The sequence below is a fragment of the Pungitius pungitius genome, chromosome 18 (assembly GCF_949316345.1).
Source record: "Pungitius pungitius chromosome 18, fPunPun2.1, whole genome shotgun sequence".
Lineage (NCBI taxonomy): Eukaryota > Metazoa > Chordata > Actinopteri > Perciformes > Gasterosteidae > Pungitius > Pungitius pungitius.
Genome location: NC_084917.1, coordinates 6,563,864 through 6,580,011, shown reverse-complemented (window position 1 = coordinate 6,580,011; position 16,148 = coordinate 6,563,864). Strand labels below are relative to the sequence as shown.

Here is a 16,148-nt window from a genome sequence, read left to right as displayed (position 1 = left end):
GCTTTTAAAGAGCGGTTGATAAATAATTAAATCAACACAGATAGAGTAGAAGAATATGTAACTGATACCTTTTCTATTTAAAGGCTTAGCTTTACAAACCATCTAATTAATAATCTCTTCATTTGCTTAGCTCAGAATTCCGATTGTCCCACAGTCCTCATAAATGAATGTATGCTTGTCATTTTCAGATGTTGTACCTTGTGAAATCAGTGGCATTAAAAGCCCTGCCTCATGAATATTCAGAATAATGAACCCATTGGGAGATGAAGCGTGATTCAGGAGCCTGTTTAAACACGAGGGCTTGACATAGTGAAAAACTGAGAGTTTATACTTTATTCCTCCTCGGGCGTATCACCTACATCACCTTTAAGAACAACGGCAGATCCTATAGGTGGCTTGTTGCACCTAGTTCCTGTGTGCCATCCTTCTCTTGTCCCTGCACAGATTTGGCTGCAGGCCACAGCAGCCGGGCTGTGAGAGAATTTGAATGACATTATTTCCAGGCCGTTGCCATGGTGTTGACTTATTTACTGTACATCAGCCCACTGACTTCAAACAGCACAGTGCACGTTTTGGCTGCCATATTAGTGTCAGTGTTATCATCCAAAAGACACATTTCCACTGGGGGATTTAAACATTTAAACAGTGGCTGCTTTTAGACAACGAAAAAGTTGTGAGAAAATTCCAGAATAGTCTTGTAAGCCTAAGACATGTATACAAATATAACATTTTCTTTAATATTATATACAATGAATGAAATCAACAGTTTATTTAATGGTTTCATTCATAACAGATACAATAAAAAAAAACGAAATCCAATGGGATCAGATGAGACAATGATCACAGTTGGAATCTAATTTCTAATTTTGGCTCCTGATGAAAAACTTACATTGAATCTCCAAATGTTTTTTTACTTTTTTATGCAGTATGCCTGCATACCTAAGAAAATATACATACAATGTTTCTGACTAGGTCAAAAATCTCCTTTGTTCCTTTTTTCAGACAGATCGAATGAAATTATAATAATCATATTTATTATCTCAAGACCGAAATAGTCTTGACTTTTTTGCCCGCTTCCCTATCAAATTATGCACTAAATAGATGTAACTTTGTGCTAATTGTCTTATTCTTATTCTAGATTACTTATTTTTATTTGCTTCAGTTCTACAACTTCCTGGTGCTCGAGAGAATCATTGTTGCAAAATGTGTAAATGTCTGTGAGAAGGACAGACAAAAACACCTACTGTGATTGAATGAGCATTGGACTGTGTGTAATACATCTCAGCAGCAGGGATGTTGCTGAAGTTGTAATCGAGATACAAGACATCTGTGCGAACCTCAAGTGCACACGCCAAATTGCTAAAACATCCTAGGAGGCAACTGTGCGAGGAGGCTTTTTTTCTTAAATAAGGTGAAACACCCAAGCTCTGAACTGGATTGAACTCTGTCTTTGGAATCATTATGCAAAACAAAGGTTTTACCTCCGGCATTTTCAATACATTGATACCACTCTTGCAACAAAAAAAAGCATTAAAAATAATACAATATATATATTAATTCAAGAATATATATTGGAATAAAAGTCTGGTATATCTGCTTCTCGTTCACTAGCACTTAAAGGTTTTAAACAAATCTCCTCTCAATTAATAAAGTCAAATTGAGGGCATCTTGCTTCTTTTCGCGGTTAGACGGTTCATCCAATCTGCCCACTCTGAAAGAATATGAGTTATTTCTCATACAAGTGAGTAAAGTATACAGGTATGTAAAGTATACAGGCCACCGATGGGGACGCTCTCTGTGTTCACACGGCCCGTGGCAGCAGGTGGCGCTGTTGAGCTTCAAGCGACACAGAGCGGAAGTAGAAGCAAAAGAAACCGACGAAGAAGAAGGAGAAGCTCACACGTGTGTCCAACATGTCCGCCTCTCGTGTTGAGATTCCAGAGCACCGTGTGGTTTAGTCTTTGCTAGTTTTGACGCCGTTTATTATAAATCTTTTATCTCGCGGGCCGTAGGATAGAAGTTTCCCGAAGGGAGCAGTAAAGCCGCAGGATGGCGCAGAGGAAGAAGAAACTGACGAAGAAAAGGAGACACACGTCCAACAGAGAGCCGGAGATCGAGTTTGACCGCGGAGACCATCAACTGGCGGCCGAAATTAAGGACGATGATTTTGTAAGAAACACTTTTTTAAATGTATTTATAAATTACGACCCACCTGATGTTCATGTTCGGCTCGCACGTCACGTGTTGTTTGGGGTCGCAGGTGAGGGGTAGAGAGGTGCGTCTTTAGAAGACTGTCCAAGACTCGGGTTAGCTTAATAGAAAACAATGACGTGATGACGTTTATTTTGACATAAACGCAAAACCCGCGTACACTAATGTGCACTTAGAGTTGTTGAATGAAACATCACTTTGATATGATGAAATAACAACGTCTAATGCAAAATTGTTTTAATGAACAACCTCGTGAAACGTGACAACACAACACACAACACAAACAATACTAGTATTTATAATAACAGTGTTATCGAGTTTGCAAAGTGATTTGACTAAGCAGCAAGGAAATATTGACAACACGAAGTTAACATTGAGGCCCAACAAAGCAAGACAACTAAGAGTGAAACCAAAACAACACCAAAGTTCATGAACAGTGTTTGGAAGGAGATGTCCTATGTTCACTTGTCAAACTTTTGCTGAGTTTTGTTGTTTGGTTTTAACAGCCAGGGATGAAACTTCTGCGATTCCCGGCCACATCCGACTGCCTGTCAGATGTGGAGCCGGACACCAGGCTGCTGGTCAGAGCCCAAAACAAGAAGAAAAAGAAGTCTGGAGGCTTTCAGTCCATGGGTAAGAACTTGTGAAAGGTGTACACATTCCACTGGTTACTTGCAGTTTTGGAAATCTACATCTGTATATTTAATGTGGGCAGAACCCGCCACTGTTTCCCCATAGACATGTCATCATATCATTATTCATGATTTCAGGTCTCAGTTACCCTGTGTATAAGGGCATCATGAAGAAGGGTTACAAAGTCCCTACTCCGATTCAAAGAAAGGTAAGTCGCGCCACTTCAGATTACTATAATCAAACATTTGGGCAGCACAATATTAATGCAAAATCTGTCTTTTTACCTCTTCAGACCGTCCCAGTGATTTTGGATGGCAAGGATATAGTCGCCATGGCTAGGACTGGCAGTGGTAAGACCGCTGCTTTCCTGGTGCCAATGTTTGAGAAGTTGAAAGCGCCTCAAGCCCAAAGTGGAGCCAGGGCCCTAATCCTGACCCCCACCAGAGAGTTGGCCCTGCAGACCATGAAGTTCACAAAAGAGGTCAGAGGAACAGATGGATGAGGGTGCTAACTGATGTTTTTTATTTAGGGGTCAGACTGTAGTTTTAGTTCATCTGCAAAACGCTCCCTGTGACTTACTAGTGTCTCTGACGTCTCTCTATTACTTTAATTGGTTATGATAGTTGGGGAGATTTACCGGCCTCAAGACTGCCCTGATCCTTGGTGGAGACAGGTTGGTGATCTCTCATCATTCATCAGCTCACCATCCTCTCTTGAACTCATAAGATCTGTGCAATTGCCCTGTAGTTCTGTAATGAATGTAAATGTCTTTTTTCCAGAATGGATGATCAGTTTGCCGCTCTTCATGAGAATCCCGACATGTGAGTGTTTTGCCGCTCTAACTCATAACGTCGATTCTCCAACTCCCATCCGTGTACTGTAAGTAACAATGCCGATCTTGTCCGTTTCCCGTCAGAATCATCGGTACCCCCGGTCGCCTCATGCACGTTATTCAGGAGATGAACCTGAAGCTGCAGAGTGTGGAATACGTGGTGTTTGATGAGGCTGACAGGTGAGAATGAGAAACGTTTGAAGGTGTCACATTTTAAAGTCACACCTCGCATCCACACCTGCCCGCGGCGATGTGTGAACGCGTCTGTCTGCTTCCTCCTCTCAGGTTGTTTGAAATGGGTTTTGCTGATCAGCTTCAGGAGGTCATCCGGAGGCTTCCAGACAGTAGACAGACTCTGCTGTTCTCTGCCACTCTTCCCAAACTGCTGGTGGAGTTTGCTAGAGCTGGTGAGCTCACTAATCATTTTTTTGACTTGCATTCATCATGATTGAAGATGCTTTTGAAGAACCAACTCAATGAGCTTTTTTGAAATATATATTTCCAGGGCTGACAGAACCCGTGTTGATTCGTTTGGATGTGGATTCTAAACTGAGTGACCAGATCAAGGTGAGGAAACTTATATTTTTTAAAAATTTAATGCGCCGGTAGCCTTGGTCCTCCCATGGGAACCACGGTTTGACGAGGGAAACCTTCAACGTCTTAAAATTAACTAATGAATGTGTTCAATACTAATTTATAATGACATGTTACTGTATTGTCTTCCGTCATGCACCCACCGCCAAGTCAAATTCCATGTATGTCTAACATATAATGGCAATAAACGTTTCCTGATGTTACTGCTGAGTTTGTCAATGACTCCCAAGGCGAGACCTGAATAATTATTTGAACATTAGAATCAATTTAGAATTGGAAGCTAAATCCACTTTTTCGTACCTGTGAAGCATGTACAACATTTTAATTTCTCCTTTCATCCCGTAGCTGTCATTTTTCCATCTGCGGATGGATGACAAGCAGGCGCTGCTGCTTCATCTGCTGAGGAACGTAGTGAAGCCTCAGGAGCAAACGGTGGTTTTTGTGGCCACCAAACACCATGTAGAGTACATCAAGGAGGTGAGATACAAACCGCAGATTAACTCGGTTGTCTCTCTTTGTGTACTTCTTCATCAGTGACTCCAACCACATTCATGTGAAAGTTTCCTCGTATTTTAGAAAACGCCAGCTCTGATTAAAGTTGTTTTTCTTTGGTTTTGATCTCCAGCTGCTGACTTTAGAAGGAGTGGAGTGTGCTTACATCTACAGCGCCCTCGATCAGACCGCCAGAAAGATCAATATAGGGAAGTTTGTGCACCGCAGAGCCATGGTGCTGATTGTGACTGATGTTGCTGCTCGTGGTATCGACATCCCCATGCTGGACAATGTCATCAACTACAACTTCCCCTCCAAGCCCAAGCTTTTCTTGCACAGAGTTGGTAAGCGGCCTTTACGCTGAAGCTAAATTCTAATAAGGAAAATAATTGACCGTCATGTGATGAATTGGAAGTTGTTTTTGGCCATTGTCAACACCTGTGTTCCCCCCCCATCAGGGCGTGTGGGACGTGCTGGGCGCAGTGGCGTAGCCTACAGTATGATTTGTCCAGATGAGATGCCGTTTGTCTACGACCTTCACCTCTTCCTCGGACGACCCGTTCAGTTTGCCACAGCCGAACACTCAAAAGGTGGACTTTGCCAAACGTCTGCTAGGACTTTAGAGGGTTCTGCTGCGGTGATCGGTTGTCATAATGCCTGAGCTCTCCCTCCTTCTAGATTCAGAAGGCGTGTTCGGTCGGGTCCCTCAGGGTATCCTGGACGACGAAAGTTCCCATCTGACCACGGCCCATGAAAACTCCCTGGACCTGCAAAACATGCTCCACGTGTCCGAAAACGCCTACAAGCAGTATCTCAAGTCGCGACCAGACCCCTCACCGGAGTCCTTCAGACGGGTCAAAAACACAGATCTGTCCAGCATGGCGGTCCATCCACTGCTAGGTGAGTCTGAAGGAGGATGGCCGGTGACAAAAACACTGATGATGGTGTTCAGACAGTAGTTGGTAAATACCTTTTTGGTTGATCTTGTCTCAGGGTCTGGTTTGGAGAAAATGGAACTGGAACGTCTTCACATAGTTGATGCCATCAAAGGCTACAAAGCCAAATCGGTGGGTGGATAACGACGTGGGTCTTCGAGTGCATAAATGTCCGGCCAACCTGTGACTTTGCATTCACATGTTCCCCTTTTTCCTTCGTGTAGACAATCTTTGAAATCAACTCTAATAGTAAGAGTCAGGCCGGCGATGTCATGCGGGCCAAGCGCTCCAAGGACAAGCGGCTGGTGGACAAATTCAGCAGACAGCGCGAGAGCCTGGCTGCAGAAAGCCGGCTGCATCAGCCCGTCATCCCCCCCACCCCCAGCATCACCGCTGCCGATGACGACGATTTCACACACAGCGCAGGCGACAAAGAGGAGGAGGAGGATGATATCAAGGCAAGCAACTATCTTGCCTTTTGTACTATTATGATTTTAAAATCGCATTCAGTCTGCCCAAAGATATTCAGTGTATCTGTTTATCTGTTTCTTATGAAGTTTGATTGATTTACCGTTTAACTCACATACTAGAGAAATCTATACAACTCTGAAATATAAATATTTCAAAACTTGGATGAGATAAAGCAGCATCTGTGTTAATTATTTTTGCAAATCCTCATTTGTACACTGCAGCCTTGATGTCATACGTAACATGTCATTCCTCATCCTTCCACCAGGAGGTGTTCTCTGTAGTCGTAGGAGCTGGAAAAATGAGAAACCTGCAAGAAGATGAAGGACACAGTAACAAGAGAAGCAGACAGTCGGGCAAGGATCAGGACTACTACATCCCCTACAGACCCAAAGATTTCGACTCTGAGAGAGGGTGAGATCTTAAACACGATTTCTTTTTTTTGTTCTTTACATCCAATGGGATTTTTTAAATGTCTGAGATGACTAACCTGTGACGCATCTGGCTTTAGGTTAAGTCTGGGCGGAGAGGGCACCCCCTTCGAACAGCAGGCCTCCACAGCTGTCCTGGACCTGATGGGCGACGAGGGAAGCAAGCTAAACCAGCACAAGAACATCATGAAATGGTGAAATTTGAATCTTAATCCATCTCTTTACTCCCCGTTCTTAATGCCCTCATGCTCCTGACTCCAATCTATCCCCCTAATTCAGTGTCTCTCTGTCATTTGTAGGGATCGTAAGAGGAAGCGCTTTGTGCGAGACGCAGGGAGGGACGACCAGAAGAAGAAGCTCCGACTGGATAGTGGACAAGTCATCGGAAACAAGAAGAACAAGAAGAACTTGTATCCTCTTTGTGGACTTTTTCTCTCACTCTTGTCAATATTTAGCAGTGTCGTTGAGATGTTGTATCACTTAACTGCACGTCAGTTACGAGGAGTGGAAGAAAAAATACAAGGTCAATGATGGAGGAGATGGCTCAGACGGCGATGGAGAAGGAGGAGGAGGAAGAGGAGGCGTACGAGGTGGACGGAGGCCAGGAGGAGGTAGGAGAGCAACTGTAGTCATAACTTCTAACTGTTTAGAACGAATCCTTTACATCTGCAGGACCAAACAAATGTAATGGTTATTAACATGTACTGTCCAAAAAGGTTAAATTACCAGAGTCATTCCTGAATTTTGATATTAAATAACCAAACAAGATAGGAACTTAAGAGCTTGAGAGGTTAGTTGGTGGATCCTGCTGCTATTGTACAGACTTAAGTTCTACGTTTCAGGTCTTTGTGCTCAGGTTCTTCTGTGGGAATGCATATGTGGCATTGACGTTCTCTTACTTTAAGTTTATGAAATATTTCCCAAAATGCCTAATACCGCTTAGAGCCATAAAATTACTTTTTCATATTAAATCTTCGATATCCTGTCAATGAAAACCACAAACAAGATTGGTGATAAGGCGCAGCGCCGGCGAAGGCCGACCCCCACCGGAAACAACTCTGACTTACGGCCGAGTATCCCGAACACAGCTCTCGCTTTGGCCGTACAGGGATTGGATGGCCCCAAGTAAGGACCCTGTACTCCCACAGCACCTCCCATATTTTCTCTCAGGGGACCCGGTCATTCGCCTTCTCCAAATCCACAAAACACATGTAGACTGGATGAGCATCCCAGGCCCCCTCCAAGATTCGTGAAAGAGTGAAGAGCTGGTCCGTCGTTCCACGACCAGGACGTAGACCGCATTGATCCTCTTCAATCCTTGGTTCCACTATCGGACGAACCCTCCTTTCCAGCACCTTGGAGTAGGCTTTACCAGGGAGGCTGAGTAGTGTGATACCCCTGTAATTGGCACAAACTCTCTGGTCCGTCTTTTTGAAGACATGTACCACCACCCCGGTCTGCCACTCTTTTGGCACTGTCCCAGACTTCCATGCAATGTTTAAGAGGCGTGTCATCCAAGACAACCCTTCAACACCCATTGCTTTTAGCATCTCTGGATGAGTCATTAATCCCCGGGGCTTTGGCACTGCAGAGTTGTTTGACTACCTCAGTGTGTCTGAGACAAAAGATGATGTTGAGGAGGACCCTGATTACGAGGCATCCTCCTCTGATCAGAATAAGATCCTCATTGTTGGCCCTCCTGTTGTCTCTCAACCACCAGAAAACACTCTACCCTCCAAAAATGTAAAGTTATTATGGTCCGTCTCCCCACATGAACAGCAGGTAGACTTAGTGCTTCTAATGTCATCAGAATGCTTCCAGGTTCTGACAGATACGCTGTCAGCCAAGTTCATGACATAAAATCTGCATTTGAGCTCTTCATAACACCATCAATGGAAAAGGATCGACTGGAGATGACAAATTTAGAGGGCATGGGTGTGTGTGTGTACAGACTTGGATGTGACCGACCTGTAGGCCTAAATTGGGTTGCCCTTTATGGCAGGAATGTACAAGTCAAAAGGCGAAGCAAACGGCAAGCCTTTAGGCTGCTGACACCGGAAATATATAATATTTTACATATAAAATATAATAATACTGTTACACATATAAGAATTCTCATTTAAATGTTATGTCAATCAGTGACATTTTATTCCGATCTGCATATTTCTCCATAGTCGCTTGACTAGTATTTCCAGATGTTTAAGGGGGTGGTCATTTTCTTTTGTTTAAATTGAATGCGCTATTTATGTAAACAACAAACTAGCACAAAGTACATAAGTACAAACTAGCACCTAATACATAAACCTGGGGAAAAAATATAATTATAATCATTTTCTGGGTGTTTAAATTGCTGGGGTCAAACTGACCCCACAGGTAAAAGGTGTTAGTAAATTTGAATGTAACAGAAGGGTTAACCATTTTTCTGTATTTCCCGTCTTCCAGGTCGTGGTCGGGGCGGCGGCGGTGGTCGGGGTGGTGGTCGTGGTCGTGGCCGTAACCCCAACTTCCAGAGTCCCGTGGGACAGCAGCAGACGCCCGGCGGTCTCCGGGTTCGCTCGGAGCTGAAGTCAAAGGAGCAAATCCTCAAGCAGCGCAAGACGGACAAGAAGCAGCAGTTCCTGCAGAGCGGAGGCCTGAAGAACCGCCGCAGCAAGAACAAAAAGTGGGTCGGAGAGGTTAAGAAGTCCGGTTTTGGACGTGGCGATCAGAAGAAGGGTAAGATGAGGAAGAGACTCTGAGGCGGACGTGGCAGAGGGCTCCACGAGGGACCGCAAGAACACCGCTATCTTCCCACAGGCCCACCTTTAATTGATCGTGGATTAAAGGAAAGCATTTTTACACAATAGAGATGAACTGCTGAAGCGCTAATTTCGACCCACTCTGTAAAAGAATGATCCCGTGAACTGGAGTTTTTGCTTCTGAGCTTGTGGGCAGATTGTTTCTCAGTACTGCTATTTCTATAATTCTATATTTAACTGCCGGTGAAATACAGATGTGACTAAGATGGTATTCCGTGTCTTCAGTCTCTTTTGGTTACATATTGATACAACAGACTAAAGTGTTCATGTTAGTTTCTGAAAAATACCTTTTATACTTAAAGGTGTGTCCCCTGTGTACATATCTGCATTAGATAGTGGTCCATGGCTTTTATTGTTAGAAATCTTTTAAGAAGTGAGACTCTGGCTACATATTGTGCGGCAATATCGCTCCATTAAACATGGTTTTAGTATGATTTTTTTTTTAAAGATTTATTTGCCATTTAAAAGTCCAGTCAGGGAAACCACAAGCTTTGTAAGCACGTTTGCAACTTGTTCCCGGTCGTTGGCCCTCGTCTCCGTCAGTGTCTTTTCTTTCTGCTGGTGTAACACCTGGACTTCTCCCAGTTTGTTTCCCAGTGGGTGATGTGAATGCAAAATGAGGCACTGGTTTGTATTAACCTTAAAAGTGACGACCACTTCTGTGGGCCTGAAAGTGAGAAAACATGAATCTTTTCATTATTGATCTCCTTTAGTAATGCTGTCATCCTCTAAATGATGCGTTCAGTGAAAGCTAAAACCACTGGTTCTGTTTTTTTCCACATTTAGTTTAGTTCTTAAAATGGCACATCTTCATAAAGGCCGATGCTGCCTTCTTATGGTGGAAACCTGCCACTGCAACTGTCCCAGAAGACTGCTGGGCTCCACGTTTGATTCATCTCCACTTGTGGGCCTACAACATGCCAAGGGAAGGAAGAGGAGAGTTATGATGTCACTGAGACGATCCAGCTTCAATATTGAAAATATTTAGTTTTCATGCTTATTACAAGTTTGAGTATTGAACTTACAATTAAAAGAAATATATCCATGTTAATCTTATAGAATTTATTAGATTGATGGACATTTTTTAAAATCCTAATGGAGTTCTGTTCTTTTAATTTGCATTAAGACATAAGTCATAGTAACTTTATTCAAATGATAATCTTTGGGACTGTTATGTCGTGGACTGTCGTGGCGTTTTTTTGGGTTTACATCTGATAAGGATCACAATAGACTTTTTTTTTTCTCAAACTATTGTGTCATTTATTTCCCGCCTAAGATCTACAACAATCAATGGTGTCACATCTTCAGCAAAACACACATGACCACGTGCACAGCATAAACCGAGGAAAGAGCAGCACCACACCAGCCATGGAGGGGGAGACAAGCGGCTGCCTCCATCTGGATGTGGTTACTGTGCTCTTCGGAGGATATGCGCACAGGTACATCAGGGCTTACTCGCTGTTACACCGAATCAAGGGACTGAGATTTGTGCTTTCCAGTCATCTGTGTGAATGCTGCATTCAGCCGTGTGTCATTTGTAGGAGCAGCTGTTGTATATAATGTCAGTAAAAAGGAAAAAGGGAGCGTAGAGCACTTCTGCCGGAGTCCAGAGCAGGAAGCCTGCAGGAAGAGCGCCACACTGCAAACCAAATGATGTAACTTCTGATAGGAGTAACGTTGTGACCCGGCCTAATAACTGTGAAGCCTGCCCATCGTGTTTCCAATTGAGTTCCATAGTAAAACACGGAATACTAGCGGCATGCAAAGAATACAAATTAACTACTACAAGATGAATTATATTTGTATTCATGTTAGTGAAAGAGACATTACTTAAATGGACACGAATCAATCTGCAAAGTAACCGGTAACATTTGTTTGTCTGGTATTTCATCCTTTGCTCTGAAGTAGAAGTAAACCGTATGCAGCATTCAATTGATTTTACTGTTACTAGAGGCTTCGTTCAAGTTATTTTTTGTGTAGAGTTAGAAGTGTGACCCTGCAGTTTACTCCTGTGAACCAGAGTGTATTTCACTGGTGTTTCTGAGTACTGGTGATCATATGACACAGGTGTGTCAGTGAGGACCCCAAAAGGTGCAGCGTCAACTGGGAGGTTGTTTGTATGAGCAGTTATTGAGAAATTTGCAGCGCCACAGGCCAAAAGTTTGAGACCCCTCTCAACTGATTTGGTTAAAAAAAAAAACGCAACTTAAGCAAACCCTGGGCCGGCTACAAAAAAAAGCTATTGGTAGCGAGCGGTTCCTACTGTCCTTCCTCGAACAAACCGACTTGGAAGGCGATGATGTCGCCTGCGATGCATCTGTTGATCCTCGCGCAGAGACGGCGAGCTGCGGCCCCGGCCCTTTGCCTGCTATCCCGTCCCTCGCCCCCCCTCTCCCCCCTCCCAGCGCTCTACGCTCGTCAGGAGCAGCGGCTTTATCTTCGTTTCGGGTTCCCAGGACTGACACAGCATCCACTTGAGATATGCCAAAGAGGCTGAGCTGGAGTACCGCTGCTCTCGGGAACATTGGGATATTAATGCTTGGCAGGGGTTACAGCTGTGTGCAGCTGCAGAGGATATCGTCTGATCGTTGTCCACGTTTTGACTGGATTGGAAGTGACATGCTTGATCACGCTTTTTTTTAAGAATCTACTTAAATATCTTTGAAAACGTTGCACAACTGCTGGTCACTGGTTGTCAATCTACTGATACCATGTCTCCAAGTATTGACAATGAGTCTCTTTTAACTGCGTCAATACAGTTCACATCATAACTCTTTACTATATATTAGGTCAATGGTTGATTTTAAATGAGGAAAAGCTTTGGAATAAAATGAAATAAATCCTTTCCCAGTCATTGTTGTTGGATTTATGAACAAAAGTGATGAAATCTTTGTCGCACAATGATCTAAATCATCTTGATCCACAATCAAAGCAATCATCCGTTTGCTGATATGCGGGCGGGTTGTGCCCGTTTTATTTGGTCCTCGGCGGGTCTGGCTCTCTCCTCCAATGATAAGATGGCTGCCCTGCAGGCTATCGCTTACGGGGCCACTTGAGGAATGACAGGGGCCAACATGACTGACATTAGCCGCTATCGCCTCCATTTCATTTTCTTTCCTGTGCAGAAAACTGCTGACGACCCATCAACGGGTGACCTCTCTTCGGCAAACGAAGGGGCCCCTCAGACTGGGTGGAGCTCACGTGTTGTTCGTCTCAACGGCCGCCGTTGCTTCGGTTTGTTTGTGACATTATAATTACAGTGCTGTGGCTTTGTTTTGGACAACAGGCAGCTCGTGAAGATGTTTGGGAACAACCTAACATGCAGATGCTTCAAGGGTAACCTTAAATTAGTTTGATCGTAAGGGCGGAAAACTGTTTTTTTCTCTCTCGGGGCCAGAAACTTCCTAATTAGAGATAGAAACGTCTGTTGGGGCTGTGTTGGCTGGAGGCCATTTACAGTAAGCTCAATAGGAACCACATTTGGAAAATGATCACACAGATCTCAGTCCCTTTGAAAACCCCCCCAAAAATTCTATGATGAAGTGTGACAAGCTGGAGTTCCGCACTGGCAGCTAACGCAGTGAATGAAAATACACTTTTTCTATTTCTAATACTTACTCCTGCAGTACACCAAACTATGTAACCCATGTACCAAACCTCCTTTAACGACGTTCCTGGTATTTTTCAATGATTCCTGGTAACCGGGAACCTCTTGACCTGCAGCGTTTCCTTAACCTGGCCTAAAAAACAAGCCCCATGTGCTTGACTTTTAGTGACCTCTCCATTTGTAATCATTATTTGGGGCTGTAACAATCATTTTGATAAGTTGGCGACCTTTTGTGGGTTTTTGAACGCGTCAGGGACAATTCAGCATTACTCACGATTAATAGATGCATCACATCAATATTCAGCTGTCTCATTATAATTCCCCCCTCCCTGAACCTTCACGTATCCAAGCTTTCTGATAAAAAAAATTGAAATGTGAAGAGCGTCCTTCTGTGCCAGAGAGCTGTGTCTCTGTTATGATCTGTTACTGCTGTCAAGCTGTAAATCTGGATGCACCCTGCGAGAAGGGAAAGGCTTTTCAACAGGGACTATTACGTCCACAGCAAGCTGCGAGACAACGTTTCCGCTGCTCGACTTTTTGCCATCAAAAGGAAATCCAGTCAGCACGCAAAGGCCTTTTTTCCCCCTGTTACGCACCTCCTTTTATTTTTTTATTGCCCTCAGAATCTTCCCACATTTTCCATATTTTTATGTCATTGGGACCGCAAACCCTAAAAATAGCGGTTGCCGGGTTTGTTGTGTGTATTCTAGAGTGGAAAAATGGCACATGAATGTGTATGTGGTGAAGTCGGTTGGATGCACAACCAAAGGGCAAAGTTGAATAAGTCTCATCGATATTAACATTTGAATTTGACCAAAAAGTAGTCACAACCTTTTTCTCTCAGCCGTACAACGAATAGTCATTCAAGAAAACCATAATTCAACGTATTTCTCCGTTTGAATGACATTACAAGAGAGGCAACTGTGTTTTTCAGAGGGAGGGGTGGGGGGGGGGGGGGGCAGCATGTTGGCATGGGGCCACATTGGATCGGGACTCAGAGAGGGTTATTTTTGGGGCGGATGCTCAGGTGCCTGGGCCCCGTCAGAAAGCCCATATAAAGAGGTCCTCTGTGGCTTATCAGCTGCAGTGTCCCTCCTCGATGGGGCCGACTCGTTTGCATCTAGTCAACACCTTCCGCCCCTCTCTGGCTCGGATCCCAAAGCGACCCCTGGCCTCGGCGAGCACTTTGAGTACATCTCCTTCCTCCGCATTTCCTTCCTCTTACGCTCCGACGCTTCCAGAACCAATCAATTCACCGAACGCATTCATTTATCCACGAAGCTCTCCCGTCGTTGCCCCTTTTCTCATCTGCTTTGTATTATTGATGAAGGGGAAGAGCAGCGGTGTGCTTCGCTGTGACCGTGTCATGATAGTACCTTGAGGTTAATGGGATTTCGGTGTAAGGCCGAGCTCGAATCACTGTACTTATAAAGATAGGCCCGTCGAGCGCAAGTGTGATTATGTAGGCTGTCAGACCTCCTGATGAAACACAGCGGCAATCAGCGCTAGTTCTTACATTTGCACTCTACAGCAAAGACACCAAATAAACCTCCTTCATAGATTCATTTAAGCAGTGCATCTCGGTTGTGCAATCTCGATTATGTACCAGAGCATATTGAAAAATGTTACTACCAGAATTTTCCCTTTTGCCGTCTCTCCTTTCCTTGTCTAAGGAATGTTTTCCCAGACTCTTTTCGCCCTCTGTGGGGACTCTGTCTCTCTGTGGTTACGCACTTCATTTGTCTTCCCCGGGATCAGAGAAACACCAAAAATCGAAACAATCACTGGGCAGTGAAGTAGCAGAACACTTAAGACAAACCCTGGATAACAAGATGACAGAACTTGTTAAGACGCAGCTCTTGAGAAGCTGGCCTCTCCAATGAATTCTTTCTGTCCATCGTTAGTCATATCTAACCAGTATTTCATGACGCTTCGAGAGCCCATTTTATTTTGTCTTTAATTTAAATAATATGTTTTGATATTATAAAGGGTTGAAATGTTTGTATTTTACATTTCTTTGCTAAAAATGTATGTGGTCATTTTTAATTTATAGACAACGATGAACAAATTTAGTAAAATGCACGGAACATGAACATTTCTATTGCTTTGATATTTTATATCACAATCAACTGATCAATGATATTAAAAAGGTAAGAGGAAATAGTTTCTATATTCTCATATGAATGCAGCTCATAAAAGCTTTTGATGCATAACTCACATAATCCAATATTATCTTTTAAATATTGGATAAAGCTAATTCTCTCTGCTTTACTTTCATGAAGGTGTTACCTATGTTCTTTTTGCCTTCTCGTATTACTTCGCTTTAAATGTACTTTAAAAATCTTTTATCTGAGCCTAGAGAAAAGCAATTTAACCCTGCACTTAAATTACCTACCAAAAGATGGAGCTGCAGCCAAAGATGGAGCTGCAGCCGAAGATGGAGCTGCAGCCGAAGATGGAGCTGCAGCCCAGGTCTGAGAGGGGCAGAAGTGACCGAAGTTTCACAGTCGTCAAACCGGACGGCGTGGAAACGTTTCTGTTGGGAGCCATTCGTCATTGGTCACTCAGTGTTAACTTTAGGCAGCATTATTCCAGTAATATTGTAGAGTTGCATGGAGCATGTATAAATGTATATACAGTATAATGACAGTTGCATTGACGTGGGAAGAGACGGGGGAGTGCCGTAACGTTTTCCATAAGGAGAATTGAGGGTTTGTGATTGGTTGACGACTGTTTTCCCATCTCTCTTTCTCCTTCATGCTTCCTGCCCAACCCCCTCCAGCCAGACCCTGGATGGCACGCAAGGCCCTGACCAATGCCGCAGCACGGCGCCGAGGTGGTAGAGAGTGTGTATGTGTGTGTGTGTGAGTGTGTGTGTGTGTGTGTTGTGTGTGTCAGCCCCTTTTGGAGGGCCGAGACCCCGGATATGTTGTGGAAGTGTGCAGTGGACAGGGGCCAGACAGGATGTGACCTCCTGGAGGAAGCTCGGCCGGCCCTATAGGCCAAGTGGCCATCAATCAACACCCTTTGTCCCGCCCCCAACTGACCACTTCAAACACACAGGAGGATTAGACCCATGGGCCGCTCTTATTATTGATCTTTTTATATAAATTAGTAAATTATAATTGCTTAACGCATAACTTATGG

The 16,148-nt window shown here is 43.9% G+C and overlaps 1 protein-coding gene across 1 annotated transcript; it reads left to right on the top strand.

Moving 5' to 3' along the window:
• Window positions 1–1,823: 1,823 nt before the first annotated feature.
• ddx54 (DEAD (Asp-Glu-Ala-Asp) box polypeptide 54) lies at window positions 1,824–9,605 on the top strand. Its single transcript, XM_062558860.1, has 20 exons — window positions 1,824–2,169; window positions 2,718–2,844; window positions 2,982–3,052; window positions 3,137–3,325; window positions 3,468–3,517; window positions 3,624–3,665; window positions 3,761–3,856; window positions 3,962–4,083; window positions 4,182–4,243; window positions 4,616–4,747; window positions 4,896–5,106; window positions 5,221–5,352; window positions 5,441–5,662; window positions 5,756–5,829; window positions 5,922–6,155; window positions 6,434–6,579; window positions 6,677–6,790; window positions 6,896–7,006; window positions 7,092–7,207; window positions 9,039–9,605. Exons 1-20 carry the CDS (start codon window positions 2,050–2,052, stop codon window positions 9,332–9,334), a joined length of 2,667 nt encoding a protein of 888 aa, XP_062414844.1. The 5' UTR covers window positions 1,824–2,049; the 3' UTR covers window positions 9,335–9,605.
• The last annotated feature ends 6,543 nt before the right edge of the window (window positions 9,606–16,148 follow it).

Coding starts and splice junctions, on each gene's coding strand:
- ddx54 (XM_062558860.1), top strand. CDS start 2,050: ATGGCGCAGAGGAAGAAGAAACTGACGAAGAAAAGGAGACACACGTCC. Junction 2,170..2,717: donor AAATTAAGGACGATGATTTT/GTAAGAAACACT, acceptor TGGTTTTAACAG/CCAGGGATGAAACTTCTGCG. Junction 6,580..6,676: donor GATTTCGACTCTGAGAGAGG/GTGAGATCTTAA, acceptor ATCTGGCTTTAG/GTTAAGTCTGGGCGGAGAGG.